The sequence below is a fragment of the Pogona vitticeps genome, chromosome 3 (genome assembly GCF_051106095.1).
Source record: "Pogona vitticeps strain Pit_001003342236 chromosome 3, PviZW2.1, whole genome shotgun sequence".
Classification (NCBI taxonomy): Eukaryota; Metazoa; Chordata; class Lepidosauria; order Squamata; family Agamidae; genus Pogona; species Pogona vitticeps.
This window is the reverse complement of record NC_135785.1, coordinates 123,296,075-123,321,947: the sequence shown is the minus strand read 5'-3', so window position 1 is coordinate 123,321,947 and position 25,873 is coordinate 123,296,075. Positions and strand designations below refer to the sequence as shown.

Genomic DNA, 25,873 nt, shown 5'->3' with positions numbered 1-25,873 from the left:
AGTAAAATTCCCATGTGCCATAATGAGGTAAAAGGTATGGGAGTGTTGTATCAGGCTAGAAGTGACTGTACAATAAAATTAATACTTAACGTAAACAGGTTTAAACTTGTTCAGTTGTGATATGCCTGTTCCCAAAGAACCATGAGTACTGCAGTTCAGTAAGAAGATGCAAGGACCTGAAGGGCTGCCTTACAAAGAATTTGAGACTCCTTCATTGAGAATTGAATTGGGTTTTCAAGATTGTTTGGAGGAGGCTATAGCAAAATGTTGTGACTGAAATTTATTTATAGTGTATATATTAGTGCTATCACAAGGATGTACTTATTTTTAAAGGCTGAATTATAAATGTGAGAGAAGGACTTCTTGGGATAAGTGTCATGACTGGATACATATTCAAATAGAAGATTACAACAAAGACTACAATAAAGGTTGTGTGATCTATAAACATAGATGTATGCTATTGAGAACCATCAAATGAAGTATGAATGTTTCTATTCACAAGTTGCTCCTTAGTGATCTCATGATGAGCATGAACCTAGAGTCAAGAATACAACAGTAATGCCTGAGAATGGTCTATAAATTCAAGGGTAGGCCACTGCTACTGAGGGTTACCAAAGTTCTGTCAATGATATGAAGCGTTTTTGAGCCTTACTAATTTTTGCAAGTCTCAGCTTTGATTATTTACTAATTATTGATTACAAATACAATCCAATGGAATTTTCTCCGCAAGATATATGAAAACAACAGAATGCTACATAAAGAGATGGGTGTACTTTCCATTGGATGATGTTAAGGACAATTTAGCCGCCTAGAGTCGTCTTAACTGACCAGATAGGCGGAATATGAATAAAATAAATAAATAAAAATAAATAAATAAATTTCCTGGCAAAGTGTGCCTCACACAGTTAGACACAGCTCTGTTACATTGAACAAATGACCCTGTGATACAGACATTATAATATGGTGTTGGTTTATACCAGACACATTGACGTATAATACATAGCAATTTAAAAAACATAAGCATGATATTAAGTTTGCAGTGGGCAATGCTTTTGATATATATTTATTTTTTGTATTTTTGTGATTTTTTTCTTGGTTGTATTTACTTTTATAGTTATGTAACTGTTCTTTGGGGATGTGGTGGCACTGCAGGCTAAACCGCAGAAGCCTTTGTGTGCTGCAGGGTCAGAAGACCAGCAGTCGTAAGATCGAATCCACACAACAGAGTGTTCCCCATCACTTTGTCCCAGCTTCTCGCCAACCTAGCAGTTCGAAAGCATGTAAATGCAAGTAGATAAATAGGTACCACCTCGGTGGGAAGGTAAACAGCATTCCGTGTATAGCTGCGCTGGCCACGTGACAACGGAAACTGTCTTCGGACAAACGCTGGCTCTATGACTTGGAAATGGGGATGAGCACCACCTCCTAGAGTTGAACACGACTGACTAAAATGTCAAGGGGAACCTTTACCTTTACCTAACTGTTCTTTGAAATTATGGAGAAGCAATGGATTTTCCCCCTTTTCTTTTACACCCCCCATTCTTCAAACAGCAATATTCAATTAATTCTTCATGAATTTACCTGACATTGTAAGGAGGGTTTTTAGCATTTAAAATGTCACTAAATGGGGAAATAAGTAATGTTTAATGAGTGACTTGTAATTATTTTTGAATTAAAGGTTTCTCACCATTATTCGTTAAATCCCTGTAAGGTGTAAGTAGCGTAGAGATCTCGTGAAGCACTTGAGACAAATAAGGCTTTATTTAAGTAGTACAAGTTCTGTGGTGCTCTAAATAATGGCTTGTGTCAATTCTTTTCTTCCATTAATGAATGACACTTTGGCATTTTGAAAATAAGAATGTATACATGTGCATAGAAAATAAATGAATAATTTGTAAATTAACTACATGACTGATTAAGTGTAACTGATTATCTTCCTCCAGTAGGTTAGGGGGGTGTCAGATCAGGCTTGTAGCTGCAGACAAAGGGTAGCTTCTTTCTACAGTCAGAGCCATCCCAGTTACCCTGGCCTAGAAAGAAAAGAAGCAAATGTGAGTACAAAATAAACCCCAAGAACTGTGTAGAAAAATATTTTCCTTGCATCAAAGAGCCTTGCAGCACCTTACAAAGTAGTTTTTAAAAAAATGTTTTTCTGTCACAGAAAAACTTATTTTACAATAGATGAGGGAGCATTCATAAACATACCTAGACATAGGGAGGTGGAGGGTTCCCCCCCATCTACCCCGTTGGCTTACCTTCTCCATCAATCTTTGTTCCTTGACTGGCATGTGTACTTGCTAGCTTCTGCTTCCCCTTTGTCTACGCCAGTGGTTCTTAACCTTTGTTACTCTGATGTTTTTGAACTGCAACTCCCAGAAACCCCAGCCAGCACAGTTGGTGGTGAAGGCTTCTGGGAGTTGCAGTCCAAAACTCCTGAGTAACCCAAGGTTAAGAACCACTGGTCTACGCCATCTGTCCCATAAAATGCTGCCGTCTTTTTAAATAAAAGAAAGAATCTTGGAAGTTTCTGAAAGTAAACTAAATCTTTGTTTCCTATGACATAGGGGGAAAACTCAGTTTTTTAAAAAAATATGTCCTGGAAAAATGGAGAGGAAAGCTGATCTCATGGTTATCCAACACGAGTCAGCCAGTCAGTGCTTTAGAACCTCCTCAACTTCAAAAAGAAAGATTTGCTTTCACACGAGCAATTCTTAAGGCAAGGTTGTACCTTTTTGCTCACGGATATGAAAAATATCCCAAGGATGTAGTTTCCATTCAGGTTATGTACATTTGGAATGCATACAGCTTCAGTCTTTACGTCTGCATAAGTGCGAGCCAGAGATTCTTGGGGCAGATGTGGAGAACTCCCCCTGCACACACTTTAGGCTTAAACATTTCCGACAGGACTCAAGCCTCAGTGGTTTGGAAGGTGCCCAGGATATCGGGTACCGCCTACTAGTTAGTACTTCGAAAAGTGTGGGAAACAGCTTTTGAGGTTTGGAATAAATTAAGGAAGCACTGTGCAGGAACAGAGATTACATTTGCGGAGAGTATCATACCTCCTAGGCTTAGATTTAACTTCAAGCAAATGCGGATGTTCAGAATACTGTTAATAGTTTCTCCAACAACATGAAGAAGTGAGCTCAGTGGACGCTGAATGAAATTTGCCACAGAGCCATCCGTCCATCTTAGAGATGACCCCTGCATAAAAACAAAACAGGAATTTAATGGAGACCACCAAGTAAAATGTGGGGGGTATTTTCAGATTCCAAAGGACTAAAATAAAATGAGTAAGGGGAATTTTCACTCCAATCTGCACAGAGGTCTGTGGCCTGCAATGAGGTTTCTACTTTAGAGTGGTATGAATAATGTTTGGTGCCTCATTTATTAGAGGGAAGAAGTTGTCAGCAGACAGATGGAGATTTTCTGGAATCGGTTACTCAGCAGTGTTCTGCAGGCGGTGTTTATTACAAGAATGCTACCTGAGCCTTTTAATTAGGTGTAGTGTGAAGCTTTGTTCTGCTACTGAGTGTGTTAGACTGACTTCTGCTTTAAATATCAAAGAAAGCAACCATGATTCCCCACCCACCCAGCCAGCATGCTTCTTTTTAAGTTGAGAAACTAAGCTATGACAAGAGAAAACATAATCCACTCACACATTTGTCTGTGTGCGTGCGTGCATGCTTTTTTATTTGTTTATACTTCACTTTTTCCCAAGAGAGGACCCAAGGTGGCTTACATCATTGAAATACAATATTAAAGCTTAAAATAGTGAATTATTTGAATATTAAACGAAATAATAACATGATATGGAAATGTTATTAAAACAGCTTTAGAAGCAACAAAATGCAAACCATATTTTAAAAAAACTTCCTCTAGACCAGTGGTGTCGAACTGTGGCCCTCCAGATGTTCTTGGCCTTCAACTCCAGGAAGCCTTCACCACCACCTCTGCTGGCCAGGATTTCTGGGAGTTGAAGGCCAAGAACATCTGGAGGGCCACAGTTCGACACCACTGCTCTAGACAGTCACTAAGAAGGGGCCTGCTTGAAAAGAAAGGTCTTTGTCTGCTTGTACAAGGACAGCAAAGAGGAGGCCAGCCTGGCTTCCATTGGAAAAACAACTGTTTCTGGCTTAAAATGGGATTTCAAAGAGAGTCCAGACATCATTGTCTTTCATTCGTTAGCCTACCTTCTTTTCTCACTGCTTCTTCCATCTTTTTTCTTATGAGAAAAAAAATGTCATGGGAGGAAAGATGGAAAGAGTGGCACAGTGCTTCTTGGCAGACCACAACTAGTAGGAGCCGCACCCCCAGTCTTCAGTGTTGTAATGGCTGCACTCACCCTTCGGTGGCTTCCGCCTGTCCAGAATTGGGCCGTCCTTTCTCCATGATGTGTGGCTAGGTTCACAAGAAAGTCATTATGTTCTGCACTTGAGATGCTAGTCAAGTGTCCTCCTATTGCATAGCTTTGGCAACTCCTCTAGAAAATAAAGGGAGTTGGTGACTCGGAGAAGAGCTGGACTGATTATGCAAGAAGTGTAGATATGCGTGCTACATTTTCAGCAAATTTTTTTAAAAATTGATCAGAAAATCAGGATTTTATAAATCATAAAAACATTTAATGAGTGAAATTAACAAAAAAGGAAGAAAACACAAGAGAACAAGTAATTGCACTAAGGATGTAGAATGAGAAGGTATAAAGGAATACAGTCAAACAAACAGACACTGAATAAAATTGGGTAAAGGAAAAATGGAAATTAAATAAAGAGACTCATTATTCCTGTTCAGGGATTCCCTTGACAGATAAGGATACCACTCTTTGAGAGCAAGACCTTACCACTTCTCTTTCCATCACCATTTCCTATATATGGAGAAAGCAACACATCTGCAGAAGAGAGGGCCATGCTTACTGGTGCTTTTGACTGTAAGCAAGAGCCTTGGACAAATCACGGTTCTTGCTTACACAGAGACACAACATGTGAACAGGGACCTGTCCTTCACACTTTCCACCCATAGATAGTACTGATGGAGAGGAAAGGAGATAGGCATTCCCTTTAAACTGTGGTGAGTATCTATGAAGGGAATGTCTGAATAGGGCAACAACTAATCAGGAAATAGGTGGACTGTCATATACAGTTACAGTGGGGTCTTGACTTGAGAACTTAATACATATTGGAAGGCGGTTCTCAAGTCAAAAAGTCTGTAAGTCAAGTCTCCATTGACCTACAGTGCATTGAAAACCGATTAATCCCGTAACAGGCCGTTTTTGTTCCATTTCAGGTTTTTTCTGGTCTGTAAGTCAAATCTCAGTCTGCAAGTCAAACCTTAATTTTGCGGCCAGAGAAGTCTGTAACTCAAAAAGTCTGTAAGTCAAGGGTCCACTGGTATATTGAATTATTGCATTGTTAGCGGCAAGGGTGTAACTCATCAAATTTCTAGCCATGCAAATTGAGACCGTTGGATGCTATGTAGGTTCTAACTGCTCCGCAGGTTAAAACTGGATTGAATTCTCACTGCCTCCTGTCATGTCACATGACCTCAAGCCCTACTGTGGTTTAAAAGGCACTAAGTCTGGTTTCTTCTACCTTGCATTTTACAGATACTCTGCAATTTCATGAGGTACAGGACCATCTTTTTTCCTGCCAGTCATTTGACCAGCCTTTTCCACCTCCCCCTTTGCCATCTCCTTGCTCATGTCTGCTTTCACATCTATTTTTAATTTCAAATTTAACTCAACAGGGTTGGTTATTTAAAATTCAATTCTTTTAAAAAAACCTCTTATTTTTGATTGTGGAGTGTTTTGTTTATTTATGATTTAAAATGGCAAGGACATGCCATTTTATTGCACAATGTTGCAACCGATACCAAACAAGGGAAAATCCCAGAACCAAACTCCATTTTTTCATCAGTTAACTTCTCATCTAAACCCAAAGCATTTATGAGGGCTATTTTTTCAACAAGTGCTCTAGATATGAAGAAAGTAGTCAGCTTCTGGTATTTTCCTTTGTGTTGTGTCACTTTGTGAATGGCACTGAGCAGAAGATGATATCCTGTAGACCATTGTGATTGCTGACATTGGTGTCATCAACATTCAAGCTACCTTTTGCTATGTAAAATTTGGCATTTTATTTTGTTAGAAACATAAGTATATTATTGTCCAGCAATATCAGTCCATTTCTTGACATTCTGAATCTTGGATAGAGAAGCACAATACCCCAAATTCATAAATCAGAGGGTGGGTTTTTTTGAAAAAAAAAATTCCTGGGATTTAAAAACAGATGTTTAAGTATACTTAAATTTGTGTACACACAAATTCCAACTGCAACTTATCTCACATAGAGATAACCAGTGGTACAGGATTAGCTAGTGCCAGAGGATCCCAGGAGATGATAGTATGAGGTTGATGAGGGAGGGCTGAACCAAGAATAGCTGGAATGTGGCTGCAGTCCCTTTGCACCAAAATATTTTAAAGGGTTGTTTTGGACTTAATGGACTTCATGAAATGGTAAAGCAAAAGTGTGAATGAGTGTAAAACATACAACGGAGGAACAGGCACACCCTTAAATTTCTTAGGTAAACTAATGTTGCTGTGCTCATTCCACAGAATGCAGACTAGAAAGCAATCTTTCAATTTCAAAACCCTTTGCTCTATAAATGTGTTGCCCGCATGTGTTCCAAAAGATTTCCTCTTGCCTTTTGAAATAAAAAAAAGGAGGACTGGGAGTTAGCAAAGATTGGCTGATCATTTTCTCCTACAAAAAGTGGAGGGGGCAGCAGCGGTGGTGTTTTTTTAAAAATAACACCCCCACAAATTAACAAATAGTTTCATTATTCATCGCTTCATGGGGGCAACTTCGTGCTTTGTGAGTCGTCAAGTTTTGAAGACTCACGAAGCTGGATGACTCGCCAAAATGGTGAGTTGTCCCCATCTCTAGTGGTGACAACTCCAACACTGGAAGCATTCAAGAGAAATTTAGACAACCACCTGGCAGATATCCTTTGATTTGTATTCCTGCATTGAGCAGGGAGTTAAATTTGACAGTCTTATAAGCCCCTTCCAACTTCATTATTCTATGAAAGATATACAACTGTTCTGCTGACAGAAGTTAATAAATTCTGTAACCTTGATGTGCAGTACAGCCAGCCAATTGTTTTGGTGCACTTAGATGTGAAATGACTCATAGTAGCAATTCCAAGCTGTAGTTATAAATGGCACTTTTCTTTTAGATCTTTTTCCTTCTACCTCAGAAGATTAAAAATAAATAAATATTGATATGGTGTTTGAAGAGAGTCTTCCAGATACCACATATCACTAGAAAGGCAAATAAGTGGGTGCTTTATCTAGTCAGACATGAAATTACATGACTAACCTGAGAGACTGACTAGACAGCTGGAATGGTTGGAGTGCAGAATATCAGCACAAAAGCCGTAATTTTATTTTATATATGTTTTAAATGTTTTTAAATTGTTATTAATTGCCATCAATGAAGAAGAGACCCACAGTGGATCTAATGGAACAGGAAGGGGGGAGGGTGTTGGAGGGGGCAGCCATTGAGGTGGTGCTGGGTAGGGGAAGGAATGGCGGTGGGGGTAGGACATGCCCGCGTAGGAGAAGAGAGGTTAGATATCTTACATCTATCCCCTCTTCTAGTTCTACCCCCAACCAGATGGTATCAGGCGACCATATCAGCAAACCCTCGAGCCATACGGTGCTGTTGATGAACGCCAGGTCAGTACAAAATAAAACTGCCCTCATCCATGATGTAATTCTGGATGAGGGGTCTGACCTGGCGTGCATTACTGAGACCTGGGTGGGAGAGGAGGGTGGTGTTCCCCTCTCCCAGCTATGTCCGCCTGGGTACTCAGTCCAGCACCAGGGTCGCTCAGAGGGTCGGGGAGGGGGAGTTGCTATAGTCTATAGGAGTTCTATCTCCTTGACCAGGCTTCCTGTCCCTTTGAGAGGAGGTCTCGAGGGCCTGTATTGTGTGTTGGGCTCGCGAGACAGGTTAGGGATTCTGTTGGTGTACCGCCCACCCTGCTGCGTACCAACAGTCTCCCTGCCTGAGCTGACAGAGGTAGTCTCGGACCTGATGTTGAGGACTCCCAGGCTGTTGGTGCTGGGGGACTTCAACATCCATGCCGAGGCTGCCTTGACTGGGGCGGCTCAGGACTTCATGGCCACCATGACAACCATGGGGCTGTCTCAATGTGTCATCGGTCCGACGCATGAGAAGGGCCACACCTTGGACCTGGTTTTCTCAACGGGACTGGAAGATGGTGGTTTGGATGTGGAGGGGCTGGTCGTGACCCCATTGTCATGGTCAGACCACTTCCTGGTCAAGTTCAGTCTATTAGCGTCTTCTTCCCTCTGCAAGGGTGGGGGATCTATTAAGATGATCCGCCCTCGGAGACTAATGGATCCAGATGGATTCCTGAATGCTCTGGGGGATTATCCGTCTGATATGGTCGGCGCTCCTGTCGAAGCTCAGGTCACCCTATGGAATAGGGAGATGACCCGGGCAGTTGACACGATTGCGCCTAAGCGTCCTCTCCCTGCTCGCTGAGCCCAGACAGCTCCTTGGTATACTTCTGAACTGCGGGCGATGAAGCGAGAGGGGAGACGGCTGGAGCGCAGGTGGAGGAAATCCCGCTGGGAGTCCGATCGAACACGACTTAGAGCCCATTATCGGGCCTATTTCGTGGCAATACGGCTGGCGAAACGGCAATATTTCTCCAGCCGTATTGCTTCCTCAGAATGTCGTCCAGCAGAGCTGTTTCGGGTGGTCCGGGATCTTCTTCAACCGGGAAATCCGGTGGAGGTCCCGGACTGCTCATCAGCTCGCTGTGATGAGTTTGCTATACATTTTGAGGGAAAAATCGCTCAGATTCGCAGTGGGTTGGACTCCACAGTTACTGCAGAATCAGAGGATGTGTCCAGTGCGCCGTGCTTAGGTCCAGTATTAATGGATGAGTTTCAATTGTTGAGACCTGATGATGTGGACAGGGTGCTTGGATCTGTCCGTTCTACCACCACTCCGCTCGACCCTTGCACATCCTGGCTAATTGGAAGATCAGCCAGGGGGGTTCGCACCTGGGTCCAGGAGGCCGTGAATGCCTCTCTGAGAGAGGGAGTGGTCCCTACCGCCTTGAAAGAGGCGGTGATTCGACCACTCCTTAAAAAGCCTAACCTGGACCCAAGGCTGGTGGTCAACTACCGACCAGTGGCGAACCTCCCTTATTTGGGCAAGGTGTTGGAGCGGGTTGTGGCCGGGCAACTCCAGGCGCTGCTGGATGAAACGGATTTTCTGGATCCATTTCAATCGGGTTTCAGGCCGGGTTTTGGTACAGAGATTGCCTTGGTCGCCCTGTACGATGACCTTTGCCGGGAGAGAGACAGGGGGAGTGTGACCCTGTTGATACTCCTGGACCTCTCAGCGGCTTTCGACACCATCGACCATGGTGTCCTTCTGGATAGGCTGGCTGGGTTGGGAGTTGGGGGCACTGTTTTACAGTGGTTCCGCTCCTTCCTGGCTGACCGTGTCCAGAGGGTGGTGCTGGGGGACAGTTGCTCTGCCCCATGGCAGTTATGTCATGGGGTTCCTCAGGGCTCAATACTGTCCCCCATGCTGTTCAACATCTACATGAAACCGCTGGGAGAGGTCATCAGGAGGTTTGGGCTGAGGAGTCAGCAATATGCTGACGATACTCAGCTCTACCTCTCGTTTTCCACCAATCCAGGTGAGGCAGTTTCTGTGCTGAACTCGTGTCTGGACCTGATAATGGACTGGATGAGGGTTAATAAATTGAAACTCAATCCAGACAAGACGGAAGTGCTGTTAGTGGCTGCTTCGCCGGACAGGCTGGAGGGCCATTTCCCCGCCCTGAATGGGGTTACATTCCCCCTAAGGGACAGGGTCCGCAGCTTGGGGGTGCTCCTGGACCCCAGTCTAACACTGGAAGCCCAGGTGGACTCGGTGGCCAGGGGCGCCTTCCTTCAGCTGCGGAAATTATACCAGCTACGGCCCTACCTGGACGAGCGGAGTCTCATGACAGTCACACATGCACTGGTAACATCCCGCATAGATTACTGCAATGCGCTTTACGTGGGGCTGCCTTTGAAGACGGTCCGGCGATTGCAACTGGTCCAGAATCGAGCTGCGCGGCTGGTGAGTGGTGCAGCTGCCACGGAACATATCAAGCCGATTCTGTATAAGTTACATTGGCTACCAGTTGCTGCCCGGGCCCAATTCAAAGTGCTTGTTTTGACATATAAAGCCCTAAACGGCTTGGGCCCTGGATACCTGAAGGACCGCCTCCTTCCATATGAACCTACCCGGCAGTTAAGATCTAGCCAGGGGGCCCTTTTGAAAGAGCCGTCCCTTAAGGAGGTAAGAGGGACGGCTTGCAGACAAAGGGCCTTTTCGGCAGCTGCCCCCAGACTATGGAATGCCCTCCCGACTGAGATTCGTCTGGCGCCGACGCTGATGACATTTCGGCGCCAGGTCAAAACCTTCCTGTTCCAGAAGGCTTTTAATTGAAATTATATTAGCTGTGGGTCTGATGGCAATTTTAATTGTATTTTAATTGTATTTTAATTATTTTATCTTTTGCTATATTGAATTTTAATTATTGTAAGCCGCCCAGAGACCTCTGGGTAGTTTGGGCGGCATATAAATTGAATAAATAAATAAATAAATAAATAAATAAATAAATAAATAAATAAATAAATAAATAAATAAATAAATAAATAAATAAATAACATCAAGTAAGACCATCCCCATCCACAAAGCAAAAATTAGTAATTTCACATTTTAAATGACTGAACTTCTGAATATTTGTTCTGCTTTGTTTTTTAATATCTATATCTTCATTTTTACAACCAGACAAAGAATCCTCTTGCAAAGAATCACAAACAGCCTGTTAGGCCAGGAAGGAATTAAAATGTTCTCCTACTGAGAGTCAGCTAATTAGGTCCTGGCTGGCAAGTTCAAAGGTTCAGATCTCCCCCAACCTAGAGCGGATTTCCCCTTATGTCAGGAGACTACTTGGTCACAGAAGTCCTTGGAGAATGCTTACTGAAAGTGCTTGGACAAAACATAACTGCTATGTGCTTTTGTAAATTTATTAATTTACAAAAGTGCATAATTCCTAAGATTTCACCTTAACGGAAATAGTCTGAATATGCCTTACAAAATTCTCTGAAAATGTCCCCCTTTCTGGAGAACTGTCACTCTATTACTTTCTTTAAAGCAGAGCTTTTTTTCTTTTTAATTTTAATTCACACAGTCCAAATGTAAAGAAAGGAGGGGGGACAGAAAAAAAGAGACAGTCTTTATATACAAAACTTCAAAAATTATAATAATGTGCCCTGTCCCCCTGCCTGAGACCACCAGAGATCTAAGCTATTATCTTTCCTTCAAGGATTCTCCTTCTTCCAAAATTGTAACATTTCTTGTCATGGTGCACTTCCCTTTCCCTTAATACATGATCAATAAAGTCTCCCCAAATTTCTGCAAAAGTATGCCTTTTGAGCTATCCTTTCTTTAATATTACAGGTTAATTTATATCTGGGATCAGGGCAGTGATCCCCCTGAAACCATCCTCCTGGGGAGAAGCTGAGGGAAGAGAGTGGAGGAAGAGATTATGTGAAGAGAAAGAGAAGGTAGAGGAGGAGAGGAGAGAAAGGAGTGAATAGAATAGGAGATGAGAAAGAGGTCAGAACCAAGAGGACCTGGGAGATGTTGCAACGTGGGGAGCAGCCCAAGTGGGAGGATTTCTTGGGAGAGGCATCCATGCCCTTGTTGCCTATACAGACGGGGAAGACAGTAAAGGAATGGTCACCTGCCGAGCAGCTGGGCTTTTGGAACTCGAGTTTTGGGAATCTTTTTGGTTTAGAAGAGTGGAAGCCTCTTCCCACCCCATTGGAGGGAAGAGAGAAAGACTATGTTCAAGTTGATGACAACTGTTTTCTTCAATATTTCCAAAATAAATGTTCAACTGTTACAACTGCAAATGGTGTCTGTGTCTGATGGACTTAATGTCAGAGAAAAGGGAAATCAGCCATAGTACCAAATCGAACAATGTCTTAATTGATTATAAACATAATCTTCCGATTAGGGAAGTCCTAGCCCTCCTACCTTCTGAGCCTTATACCATCTCTTCTTATTAATCCTTACCTTTTAATTCCCATTAAAAAATTGTCAATCGTAATCTGTCAATCTTATATCTCTTCTATTGGTAGCATCCTAATAAAAAAATTAGTCTTGGGTAAAACCTTCATTTTAACCACAGCTATTCAACTAAACCATGATAAACTTAATTTTCCTGTAATCACCTAACTTGTTCTTAACTTCACATTTCAATTTCTTAAAATTTTCTTCTCCTTATCTGCTTAAATTCTTAAACACCTAAATAATGAATTAATTTCTCAATCTTAATATTATTTTACCTAATTAGTTCTTTTTCTTCCTTATTATGATAAAACATAAATTCCAATTTACCTGTTATCTCTCCAAACTCTTTTAAATGTAGTTTTACCCTATCCATCGCACTTAAGAGGTTTTCTATTGTTAATAATGAATCATCCAGGAATAAACTGGTTTTAATCTTATCTTTAATCCATATATCACAAATTAATTTATCTTCTTCCAATCAGTAACATCTAGACAGATTTGGATTGATGAGGACCTGCAGAGATTGCATAGGTCAGATCCTAAACATGGAAAGATGTTCCTGAGGGATATTATTATGAGATTTCCTAATTTCTATGAAAAAGGAATTATCAATGAAATCAGCCAGAGAAAAAGGCTGGATGGTTTACAAACATGCTTCAGTTCAGGTGTATCAAGATTTGTGCCCTCCAACAGTTGTTTGGAGACATAGTCTAAAAATAGCTACTGTGGTCTTAATGAAGAATAGCATAAAATACAACTGGGTGTATCCAGTTTACATGAAAGTCCGATTTAATAGGAAACTGTATAACACAGGCGGAACAAGGATTAGAGCTGTTACAAGATTGGGAACTAACAAAATGTCAACACTGGCTGCAGGAGGTGGAGAAATTGGGCAAGGAGGAAAAGAAGAAGAGGAATCAGCTTGCTACTTCAATGGAAGGAGAAGATCAAGTGGAACAAGATGCAGTGGGAGGTTTGCCAATGTAAGGCTTCCTTGGATTACTGGAATACTAAATTTGTGAGGAAATAGAGATGCTCCAAGCAAGCATAATAGAGACCAAGCTGTAGAGACCAATCCTCTTTATATATATATATATATATATATATATATATATATATATATATATATATATATATATATATATATATATATATATATATATATATATATATATATATATATATATATATATATATATATAAAGAGGATTGGTCTCTACAGCCTGGATTCCCCCCCCCCCTAAAGTAATTTATCTTTACATCCCTCCTGATTAATTTGGCTCTGAAAGGACACTTCAGAGCCTAGCATTTAAAAAAAGGCAGCTCAAATTTGAACCAGTGACCATGATGCACCACTTGATTCTTCCTTCTCTGCTGGCAGGATGTGGGGAACAGTATAGAGGTACTGCCAACAATATATGAGGGTTGGATGCCTCCTTTTCAGGGAGGGGTTTAATGACACAGCTGCTGATAGTGGCAAAGGGAATGCTTCTGGGTGGCAAATGTGGTATTGGCACCACAGTACTCTCCAACCTGAGAGAGCAGCAGTATGGTATATAACATGGACAGCTATGACAAACAGTATCTTAGGGCCAATATACACTACAAATACCATATTTTTCGCTCCATAAGACACACCTTTCCATAAGATGCACCAATTTTTTAGGAAAAGAAAATAGGAAAATATCTGTTTTCTTCGCTCCATAAGACGCACAGACTTTCCACCCCCCTGTTTTGTGGGGGAAAAGTGTGTCTTATGGTGCGAAAAATATGGTAGCCTTTGATTAAAAGAGGGCATTCCTCAAGTTCCAAGAGCATCTGACTTACATAGCTAAAATAAGTGTAGCAGTGGTATAATAACAGTCATCACAGTGTATGTGACAGGATGATAGACAGATAGACAGGTGGCATAGGGCACCTTGAGTTCTCTTGACTTTTTGTAAATGACCACTTGTAGACTTGTAAGACATGTGTCTTAGGTCACTTCTTCCTTAGATTACTTCCTCCCTCTTCAAGGGAAAAGTGTGCTTCCTTAGATTACTTCCTCCCTCTTCAAGGGAAAAGTGTGCTCTTGTTTCTCCCTTCATCTGTAACGGAAGCTAACTGTGAAGATGCTTCCATATTGGACTTCAGTATATTTGCATACATGGAAGCCATCTCTAAGGGCTTCTGTAAAGGTCGAGTAATCCTGTTTTATCATGAATGAATTTATTGGAATAATAGATACACATTCTCCTTTTGCTTTACCAAGAACAGCCTGTGACTACTTCTGAGTCATAGCTCAAATCTTACCTTACCTCTGTTAATACAGTTACCACAATTTCCTACATCCGCACCTCTCACAATTTGCAAATAATCTTGGTTTGGTTTGTGATTAATCATTAGGAAATAAACCCAAGTTTTATTTAAACATATGATTTTCCTCAGTCACGAGTGTGTGCCTGAACCATACCTCTGGAACAGGAATAGTTTTCCGCTTTTAATGATGGGTAATCTGTAACTTACATTGTGGCTTTTATTAATTCTTCTTTGTGCCTGAGGCAAATATTTTACTAATTCATAAATCCCAAGGAGCTAGATCTCAGCAGCCTTTCTGGGAATTTCTTCTGAGTTCTCAACATATCCAGTATATGTGAATATAACAAATGTTTGTCCAGCCAGAAATACTGCTTCAGAAAATATTGTATTCATAGCATATACCATGCATTGCAGAGTTAAGAGAGAAGTCTCAGTTACTAATTTCTCCCATCTATTCAACGTAGGATTGCCAAAAGGCAGAAAGGACATGGAAGCAATGAGTCAAAGGCATACAAATTGTGTCCTGCAGGGATTATTTAGGAGGCTGAATGTGCCACACATATGCATTTCATCTCCTACTCTTTAGCCCTAGAGCAGAGGTGCTGTATTACAAAGCAGGTTCCTTGTTTTGCTCAATCATGTCCATGATGATAATATTTGCAAATATTCAGTGGGATTCTGTCAGCCTTACAATGTATCAAGGTCCAAGAAAGGAAAATATGGCAGAGAAACGAACAAACAAGCAAGCAAGTTAATTTTTATCATTACCTCAGCTTCTTCCCATGTCATCTGATCCAGAACATACATGTAGCATTGGCCCTTATAACTGATCCAGCCATCACGACAACCACCTTGACAAAAGGATTCTGAGTCTATCAGAGAAGAGTCATCTAAAACTGGGACCTTATCTGTCACACGAGAAGGGTCGTTATCCCCACCAAAAATGTTTCCAAACAAGAACCGGCGCTCACGAAATTTGTTCTCGGGAAGCTCATTGCCTGAAACAAACAAAGAAATTCTATAGTGGAATGCTGTAGTAAACTCTCATGTCATGAAATGTTTAGGATCTTTTGCGTCAGCTGTCAGAATCACCAGGTCAATATAAATGGCCTCCTTTGTAGTAAAGGAACTGAAATCTTTCATCTCCCTAATTAAGGAAAAGTATCCAACATTGCAAAGGTGTTTGTTTGTTGTTGTGGCAGCTAACATCTTTAAGTTAAAAAGAGATAGGTATAAATATTTTAAGGAAACAAGGCATAAATAAATATGAAGGGAAAAAAAGGAGGAAGTGTTTGTGCTATAAAAACTGGAGATGGGTGCTTCGTATTCATATTAGAAATGAAGTGCGGCACCACAGGTAGTGTTGATTCCCATCCCACATGTCCATAACTGGCTGGACCACTTACCAGGCTCCACATGGCACAGGGGTCCAGCTTTAGCGCCAGAGCACCAATCCAGGAAGGAGTATGGCTGGCCCTTCCCTGCCTCCCCACATGGCTGACCACTCATTGGCTGAGTGGGGAGACTCTGCGCTGCAATGGTTGGCTGCCTGGGGAGGAGGCAATGGCTAGCCAGGCTTCTTCCCAGATTGGTGTCCCAGCACTGAAGGTGGACCCCTGCACCACACAGAGCCGGGTAAGTGGGCAGGCTGGTTCTGGGCCTGCAGGATGGAAATCAGCACCACCTGTGGTGCTGTGCTTCATTTCTAATACTAATATGAACCATCTCTAATAAAAAACAGTTATTAAACCAGGTGGAGATAACTTCTCTTCAATATAGCAGAGAACATGCGGCCCTCCTGAGGTTGTTGAAATGCAAGTCCTGCCAGCCATAAACAGTACTGCTAATGGAGAACAAATCGAAGTTATAATCCAGAATCGTCTGAAGAACCACAGATACAGCCTATCCCTGATGTAAGGGAACTTGGGGCCAAACCAAACCAGGTGTTGCTTTCTTAAGTGTGAGTGACAATTTTGTCTCTGATGTTTTTTTTTTTTTTAAATGAAATTATTTCCTAAAAAATGAAATGGCATGGGGCACCCTAGTTTTCAGTGGGCCTCCAGGATGTGAAGAAGAGAGATTTAACCAGCTAAAATACTTAGGAAAACTCACTCCATTGCTGCCCATGGAAGCTCTCCCCCAAAAGATGAGGGAAAAGAAAGGTGTAGAAAGGTGGGCGATAATATTTTTCATTATTACCATGACTAGGGAGGAAAAGATCAAAGCTTCCCTTGTTGCATTCTGTGTTGCCAAGGAAAACAGGGGTAGGGGCACAGCTTATAAGTTTTGTATGTTTTTACATTTAAATGCCACTTACTGGGGGCACCTGTTGTATTGAGATTTAGGCATATCTTTCCTACCACTGCTCCCCACAGAAATCCCTGCAGCCAGACTACAGAGACTGTTGGAGTAGAGATGGGCACAGACTGCTGATTTGGCTGTCTGTGCTGGTTTGTTCAGTGGCCAAACAGGTCTTTGGTGCTTCTGAGCGCCGCTTCTTCCAGCAGGTGTCCACTCAGACGCAACATCTGGATCAGGTGAGGCAAAGAAGCTCCACTCAGCAGAGTTTGTCAGTCTTCTGCCTCATGTTGTAGTGGGGCTGCAGAGGCTATCAGAGTGAGAAGCAGGACAGAGAAGTCTGTTTCTGCTAGCCCAATCGCACATGACTATTCTCAATCCAGTGTTATATTAACACCATGCACATGCTCCCCTTTCCATCCAGTCTTTTCAGACTGAGATCCCAGGTAGATTTTGTTTCATCCTGTTACAGATCTGCATGTCAACTGGGAAAGCCAAATGAATGAGTGTATAAGATGCAGCTCCTTTTTTCTTTCTTCAGATTTATAGGTGCAGATTTTCCTTGGACTAATGCCCCACCAAATTTAGCTGTGGGAAAACCGCTAGAAAACAAAATGGTATCAGGAGACAGATGAGATTACAACGTAGAAATGTGTGTCTTCAATGCTCGTAGGGCCTATCCAGATGGTTATAGAGCTCACTATTTGGATCGCTTTTGGTGCGGTTTGGTTTGAGTTGAATTACGGTGTCCATACATGTTTTGACTTAGAGCTCTCTCTCCCGCACCCTTTTAGAGCTGCCCCACTCCTCTCTGGCACAACACTAGGGATTCTGTGTTTTTGACATAATTCAGAGTGCTCCTGTTTATCTTGTTGGGTAGCCAGTGCAGATGGTTAGTTTGCACCCAAAGGGAGCTGTGGGTTATGTTATCTGAGGTAACAACACTGTGATGTATGAGGTAGGTTATGACATTTTAATGAATAATGGGAAACCACCCTCTTTTATTTTCGATTTCTTTATTGCTTTGATTTTTAAAATTTTCTGTGATACAGCACTATTCTAATTAAACAAGATACATTGGTGGTATTATGAGCACCATGCTAAGTAGATGTAATGATGTTTCACTTACTTTAACCAAAAAATTTAAAAAAGGAAGTTCACCATGACCTGCTGAATGATAGCTGCAGGAAAAAGTGTGGAGGGGGGTATTTGGCCCCCACTCCTCAATTCATTGATAGATAACAAACTCCCTCTCCCCCCCCCATTATTTTTGGCTTAATGGTTGCTTGTTGGGGGAAATGTGTGAAAAATAAATAAAATCCATCACTGGGAAAATCAGCTGGATTGTAGACTGGCTTCTCTTGACCACACAAACACTCCTGAAGAATAAAGTGCTATCTTTGGGTCACCTATTCAGACTTTTAGAGTTTTTAGAGTCTGCCAGAGGAGCCACCAGTGTTTTCTCATTGCCACCTCACAGAGAGAGAGAAAGACTTGCCAACTGACTCCATGGGCTCTGCCCTCACAAGGAAGCAGTGTCTCAGCACAGCCCCAATGGAAGAAAAAGGCATGAAAAAAAGAGGTGTGTGTGTGTTGCCTCCCTTCTATTTCCTCGATCCCAATGTTTTCCTGTCACGCCTGTACTGCTGCCACCATTCTCCACCACTCGTTGCTGCTGCCTTCTTACTCGCAAGTAAACCTGGTGAACTCTCTCATGAGTAAACCAGTGGTCCAAAGACGTGTCTGGACCCATCTGGTGGGAGAATTGACATCTTCAATGTGAATGGAAGGATTCTCATTATGAATCAGTGTGATCAGATCAGACTGAAGATAAGAACCTTTTGAGTGTGAACCAGACCACTCCAGCTTCCCTCATCCGGCAGGTCCTTCTTCTGAATGAGAAATGAAGAGGAAGAAATACTTCTTTTCTCTCCTTAGCAAGATTTCTCTTTGTGAGTTTCTCCTCCCACCATGCAAAATCTCACAGAAAAATTCACAGGATTTCTTAAAGGTTTCATGGTAATTTCTGCCCCCCCCAAAACCCCCCAAGTCTTCACAGAAATATTACAATGCCTATGCAAAATGGCATGTTGCCCTTGCAAGATTTCCTGGAAAGGGTATTCAGGGGCATAGAATTTAGTACAATGAAAAAATAAAGACAAAAAAATAGTCTCTTTTTCACAGGAAGGCTAGAAATCTTGCCAGTGCAGGGGAAATTCTGGGTGAGAAGTCTCACATTTTTGTCACTATGCATTTCATACCTTCAGAAATGGGGAGAACCAGTGTTCCCAGGTACAGCAAGAGAACTGTATGTGGCTTCATTGCCTGGTTATAGCAGAACGTCAACCTAAAACGTGGAGATCACCAGTGAACAATTAGCTTCATGTTTTAAAATGCAGTTTGTATTTCATTTTAACAAGTAATTAACATTTAGCATTAAACAATTAGCATTTGAGGTTTTCAAAGTAATTCGATCAGCTAATTCCTTGGACATCCACAGCTGTTATACAATTGTGTTATTATACAAACGTTCAAGATTTTGAACCATTAATCACAAGTACTCTTGTAATAATTACATATATATGCAATGTGGTGATCTCTTCAAACTTCATGATAAGAAGTCTAATATGGAACATTGATCCTCCAGCTATTCACAGTGGCACATCTGCCTATGAAGACAGTATTTGAGCCTGCCGTACTACCAAATTTTGAGTCAATATATTGGCCGTGTAGTACAGTAGTATCAGCTCTGATGGGGTACTGCTTCCCCAGCCCTGAGGAGATGCTACCTTGCTACTTGAACCCCCAGTTCTGTTACTGTATCTGGGAACACTGGTTCTTCCCATTGCTGAAGTTGAGAATGAAATTGCATAGTGACAGACATGGATAAATGGAGACATGATGACAGAAGTTTAAAATGATACCTATTGGGAAGTAAAAGAGTGCTTCTTATATACTGCTTCATAGTACTTAAAATACTCTCTGGGTGAATTACAATTTAATTATACAGGCTACACATTCCCACCCCCGCCCCCAGCAAGTTGGGTACTCACTTTACCAACCTCAGAAGGATGAAAGGCTGAGTGAACCTTGAGCCAATTACCTGTGATTGGACTCAGGTTGTGAGCAAAGTTTTGGCTACAGTACAGCAGTTTAACCACTGTGCCACGAGGGACCTGGAACTAAGTGGGTGAAGATCTGTTTCCTTAGCATAATGCTAGAAATTGAGGTCACCCAGTAAAACACATTGACAGTAACTTAAGAATAGAAATAACAAAAAGGGAAAAAGCAGAAAGAAGACACTTCATAACGATGCACAATTCACTTATGGAATTGGCTAGTATGAGATGAGGGACAGATCAGCTATCGGCCACAGGAGCCAAGTGGAGCCTTCATAGTCAGAAGGAACAAAGCTTAGAATACTAGACACTGGGGGGATAAAACGAGAGATGACTGTTGCCTTAATATTTTGTGTAAGCATTTGTCACACTGCCATGCTGGGGTAGATAAAACTATGAAAGGAGACCCATCTCTCTCCTTTCTTCTTCTTCCTTCCTTCCTTTCTTCTTCTTTTTGAATTACATAACTCTACAATTCAGGAATTTATTTGCAGAGCTTAAATAGTTTAATATTGATGCATGGAACTCTGAAGCCCTACTCAGGTGTTCAAAAGGATGTTAACTGAGATCATGAACAAGGACCACCCTGCAAGAGGGTCTGTCTGAAGAGACAAGCTTCTGCTATACACGGGGACTGTCTGCGTAACATGAAATCTTGGAAAATCAGGATTCCAAACCACATAGAGAGGCTCCGCATGTAGGAGAAGGTCTCCACAGACTGCCATTGTGTATGTAGTGACAGGCAGATAGCTCAAATTAACCTTCATTCAAATGCCTAAATCTAAAGCTTCTGTATTATGTAGAAGATTCACTGTGGTTCTGATATAAATAGAAATTATTATAAGGCTATCTGGAAGTTTTTTAAATGGAGTACAGATGAAGAAATACCTGTTCTGTAGATCTTTTTCTTGTTCCTCTCCTTATGTGGTCTCGTTAGTAGCAACCAGCAAGGACAATATTGATAGTTAATGTCTGTGAACAGAGAACTTCTCCCTTTGCATAAGGAGACCAATAGAGTGGGTTCAATTTTTATATGAGCTTTCCTTCAGCCCAAGAGGGTGGGATCCTCTCTGACACCCTTGTTGATTTTGTTCTTGATCTCTTAAACCTTTTGCAAACAGACATCTAAATCATACTGAGCCACAGAATGGAAACACAGAAACAGGTTTGTTTAGTGCACTGGGCCAGGCACACCATTAGTTGGATGTCATGACAGAACAGCATTCTGACCCTCCCCCCATTTTTTTCCTTGCATTTATTGTTTTTATTCCCAGGAGAGAGGTGCTTGCGATGTTTGCCACTTCAGGTGCCAAAATAACTTGACCGTTCTTGAGTGCAATCCACCTTGACCTGGTAGCAACTTGCTAATTGTCACCATTTTTCATGACTTTATCTGAATGTAATCCAGATGTCTGTAACATATTTTGAAAAGAGATTGAATAGATAAGGAGATAAACCACTCTGACTCCTTTCAAGAGTGTAGATTACACATTGGGGACAATCAAATGTTGGCGTGCACCCATTTCTTTTAGAACAATCTCAGGCAGAATTGTAAAATATAGAAGTGAAGCAAGCACTACTACCTCCAGTCTTTCCCCCACCAATGCTTGTGAAGAAGGTCCAAAGTGAACTGTCCCTTATCCACTGCTCTTCATTTTGTGCACTCCTTCTTCAGTTGGAAGATCCTAGGGAATTCTCTCTTTTGTTTGTGTGCGTAAGGCTTTCAAAGATGACTGTCAAGAATGTTGTTGGTCAACGCCTCTACACAAGCCAAAAGATCAAATATTCATACCATATTCTAGGCAACACAGTAGAACTAACACAAGGTTTGCTCTTGATATGTTTTTGTTTTGTAGCATTTTTTACCTTTTGGTAGCCCACTACAGATAGTACATTAAGATGTGGGGAGAGAGGGGTTTACCCACCCACAGAGCCACTGAGCTTAGTTTGGCATCCCATTCAGCAATGCTTGAGCCTCCTTCAGCTCTGAGCCCTATGGCCCGCCCTGCTGGAATGCACCAGTTCTCTCCCCAGTCCCAATTCCATTTGAGTGACATGTGCAGCACACATCCAAGCACCAGTCAGTGAGCCAGGAAATGGCACCCAGATGTTTTATCCATTTCACAGAGAGAAATAAAGTCTCCTTTTCCAGTGCCATTCACTCTGACGGTAGTTTCCCTGCATGGATACTTAAGCAAGCTTTAACAATTCCCTGCAACTCAACCCAGAATCCTAAAAAGTGGTAACCAAGCTTCTCACTGAGATGCCAAACTTGTGTTGGGCTCTGCCACTTAGGACTGAAGATTAGGGAGAGGGGGATCATATGACTCCTTTATGCAGTTAAAAATTGTTATTATGTAGAGTAAATTCAAGCAAATGCAAGTAGCCCAGACTGGAGCAAAGGTGCAGGGGGGAGGCATCCTCTCACAGCTTGATCTGCAATTTGCCCCTTTTAACAGGGCTGAAGGAAGGATGGGCTAGTTTGCATGTTATGCTCATTTTTATGGATGAATGAGAAACATGAAATCATATGGACCACCATGTAAATTCAGCTGAGATATAGCTTTGCAAAACTGCCGCGTGTAAAAAATAGACCTCAAAGAGAAAGAAGATCAGATCTATATTTACTCTCACCCTCTTAAACAACTTCTATTTCAGGATGTTTAAGATCAGTGAGAAGTGATCCTTTCAAGCTCCATCAAACACCTACAATATCCTTTTCATTATTCCCTTTGGTTAAATCCAGGCCCAATTTTTTAGTCATTAAGTACTCTTGGGTGGCATCTATTAAACACACAAAACACTTTACAGGTTTGTTCATATGTTTGAGACAGTGAATTTGCTTGTAAGCCAAATATTTGTCAAGAAGGATGAAACAATTCAATTGCTCTAGTTCCGGTTTCAGGGAGGAAAAGTATTTGTACAGAGATCCACTCCTTGTCTTAATAGTGTATCTTTTAAATTTTTAAAATAAAAACAACTTTTTAAAAATTGTTTCATTAAAATAAGAGATTGGATTGTAAAACTTTTATTCAGTTGACACTGCAAAGTGGCCTAGTGAGCCAGAGAAAGTGAGAGAGAAACTTCTTTGCTGTTGATTTGTTCACAACTATAATGAAATATTTTTTATTCTTTCTCCTACAAATGTCTCAGAGTGAGTTACTGAGATCAGTTTCAGTTAATGAGAAAAGGGTGGACTATCTGGGGAACATGTAGCTATTTTCCTGTGTCAATCTCTGTACTGCTGTACAACAAATCTCTGGTGCCTGGTTTGATAGGGACTGAAAGTCTAGGAAAAAGGAGCTGATTAAACTGGCAAGACAGGTGAAACATACCTGTACTGATGAAGCCACATCAGTACAGGTATGTTTTTTTTAAACAACACAACTGAAGAGAATAAAGAGTCTTTCTCAGAGAGAAAAAGAAAGCCTTCTTTGATAATAACTGAAAATCCTTGGGCCATGCCCTTATTGAGGGAAATGGATCAAAATTCGGGAAGTGGATAGAGAGGTTTCTCCTAGAAAGCTTTTGAGATTGCTAACCCAATTACCGTGGAAATATATATATCTCATTTTAGCTGCATTTTCAGAAATGGCATACATTCACAGAATACAAATGAGATTCGATCTAATCTCCTTAAATGGCCTCCTGCCTCTCCTGCAGAAATGGGGGTCCTGATCTCAACTCTTCATAATGGCAAGGTTTCCAGAGAAGATATGATTCCCTCTCAGGTGTTTGCCATTGACTTCTACTGATGGTCCCCAATTTTAGCCAAATCATTTAGCTACATTAATTGCATAGGTAATATCCCTCCAGGTTGGCAAAATAGTATCAATGTGCTACTCTTCATAAAAGGCAATCTATCAGAACCCCGTAACTGTACACCTATTATTTTATTTTATTTACTTTATTTACAATATTTTTAGCCGCACCATTGCCAGCCGCACCATTGCCTATTAGCCTTCTTGATGTGGCTTCCAAATTTTGTGAATAAATTCCTTGGATGGGATAGTAAGCAATCTATCATTTTTAAGGAACAAGCAGACTTTAGAAAGGGCAGAAGCATGTTAAGTCAGGCCTTCATCCTATACCAAGAGTCTGCACCAAGAGTTCATCATTGAAGTCTTCATAAACATTTCATCCACTTTTGATCTGATAGATTGAGAATGTTTAATGGCACAAATTGGCCAGAACAAATATTGACAAAAGGCTCTTTGTCTTATACAGCAACTACATCAAAATAATATGTTGCAGGTGAGAACTGGCTTACAAAGTGTTCTATCACAACAAATTTGCATCAACTGGGTTGAAACAAGGCTGCATTCTAGTTTCTTTTCTATTTAATGTTTATGTTAACAACCTGATCCCTGGAATGGCATCTCTTGCCATTTCTTCTCTGAGCAGTGGCCTCAGTGTTGCTTTGAGTTGATTATTTGGTTTTGTTATTCCTGAACCTATATGTGGGACAGGAAGCAACAGTTAGAACTGGATATGGAACAACGGATTGGTTCAAAATTGGGAAAGGAGTACGACAAGGCTGTATATTGTCCCCCGGCTTAATTAACTTATATGCAGAATACATCATGCGGAAGGCTGGACTGGAGGAATCCCAAGCCGGAATTAAGATTGGCGGAAGAAATATTAACAACCTCCGATATGCAGATGATACCACTCTGATGGCAGAAAGTGAGGAGGAACTAAAGAACCTTGTAATGAAGGTGAAAGAGGAGAGTGCAAAAAACAGTCTGAAACTCAACATCAAAAAAACTAAGATCATGGCCACTGGTCCCATCACCTCCTGGGAAATAGAAGGGGAAGATATGGAGGCAGTGACAGATTTTACTTTCTTGGGCTCCATGATCACTGCAGATGGAGACAGCAGCCCCGAAATTAAAAGATGCCTGCTTCTTGGGAGGAAAGCAATGACAAACCTTGACAGGATCTTAAAAAGCAGAGACATCACCTTGCCAACAAAAGTCCGAATAGTCAAAGCTATGGTTTTTCCTGTAGTGTTGTATGGAAGTGAGAGCTGGACCATAAAGAAAGCTGACCGCCGAAGAATTGATGCCTTTGAATTGTGGTGCTGGAGGAGACTCTTGAGAGTTCCCTGGACTGCAAAGAGAACAAACCTATCAATTCTAAAGGAAATCAACCCCGAGTGCTCATTGGAAGGACAGATCCTGAAGCTGAGGCTCCAGTACTTTGGCCATCTCATGAGAAGAGAAGACTCCTTGGAAAAGACTTTGATGTTGGGAAAGTGTGAAGGCAAGAGGAGAAGGGGACGACTGAGGATGAGATGGTTGGACAGTGTCATCGAAGCAACCAACATGAATTTGACACAACTCCGGGAGGCGGTGGAAGATAGGAGGGCCTGGCGTGCTCTGGTCCATGGGGTCACGAAGAGTCGGACACGACTAAACAACGGAACATTCCTGAACCACATTGGCCTTAAAAATGTTTATTTATTTATTTATTTATTTATTGGACTTATATACCGCCCCATAGCGCTACAAGCACTCTCCAGGCGGTTTACAATTTAATTATACAGGCTACACATTGCCCCCCCCGCAAGCTGGGTACTCATTTTACTGACCTTGGAAAGATAGAAGGCTGAGTCAACCTTGAGCCGGCTACCTGGGATTTGAACCCCAGGTCGTGAGCACAGTTTTAGCTGCAGTACAGCGTTTTAACCACTGCACCACGAGGCTCTTTTTACTAGATCTGGGCAGCTTTGCAAAGATGAACAATTAACAATCAAACAATCAGGTGGCTGTATTTATGAAACAATTCCATAGCATCTTCCTCTTTTTACTGTAGATGATTAGCCATTCACAAGTGTTCAGGAAAAGCCAAACGTTCTTTTAAAATGACTCTAAAGAATTTCAGGGGCTGAGGTACAATTATAACTGCATGTGGTGCACTATATCACTGTCCCCCCCCCCTTTTTAAATATGGAAATCAGTTGGAGAAGCTGATAAAAAGAGC

The 25,873-nt window shown here is 41.5% G+C and overlaps 1 protein-coding gene across 1 annotated transcript; it reads right to left on the bottom strand.

The window, feature by feature from the left end:
• Positions 1 to 24,291, bottom strand: LOC110084677 (snaclec bitiscetin subunit beta). Its single transcript, XM_020804239.3, has 5 exons — positions 19,031 to 24,291; positions 15,240 to 15,469; positions 4,343 to 4,480; positions 3,060 to 3,201; positions 1 to 2,030 (listed from the first exon to the last, which is right to left on the bottom strand). The coding sequence occupies exons 1-5, from the start codon at positions 19,089 to 19,091 to the stop codon at positions 1,948 to 1,950; spliced, it is 654 nt and encodes a 217-aa protein (XP_020659898.1). The 5' UTR covers positions 19,092 to 24,291; the 3' UTR covers positions 1 to 1,947.
• Positions 24,292 to 25,873: the final 1,582 nt, after the last annotated feature.

Excerpts from the sequence above, each read along its gene's own strand:
- LOC110084677 (XM_020804239.3), bottom strand. The coding sequence starts at position 19,091 with ATGAAGCCACATACAGTTCTCTTGCTGTACCTGGGAACACTGGTTCTC. Across the intron at positions 4,481-15,239 it reads TGACATGGGAAGAAGCTGAG|AGGAGTTGCCAAAGCTATGC; the intron begins GTAATGATAAAA and ends TTTATTTTCTAG. Across the intron at positions 2,031-3,059 it reads GTTAAATCTAAGCCTAGGAG|GCCAGGGTAACTGGGATGGC; the intron begins GTATGATACTCT and ends TTTTCTTTCTAG.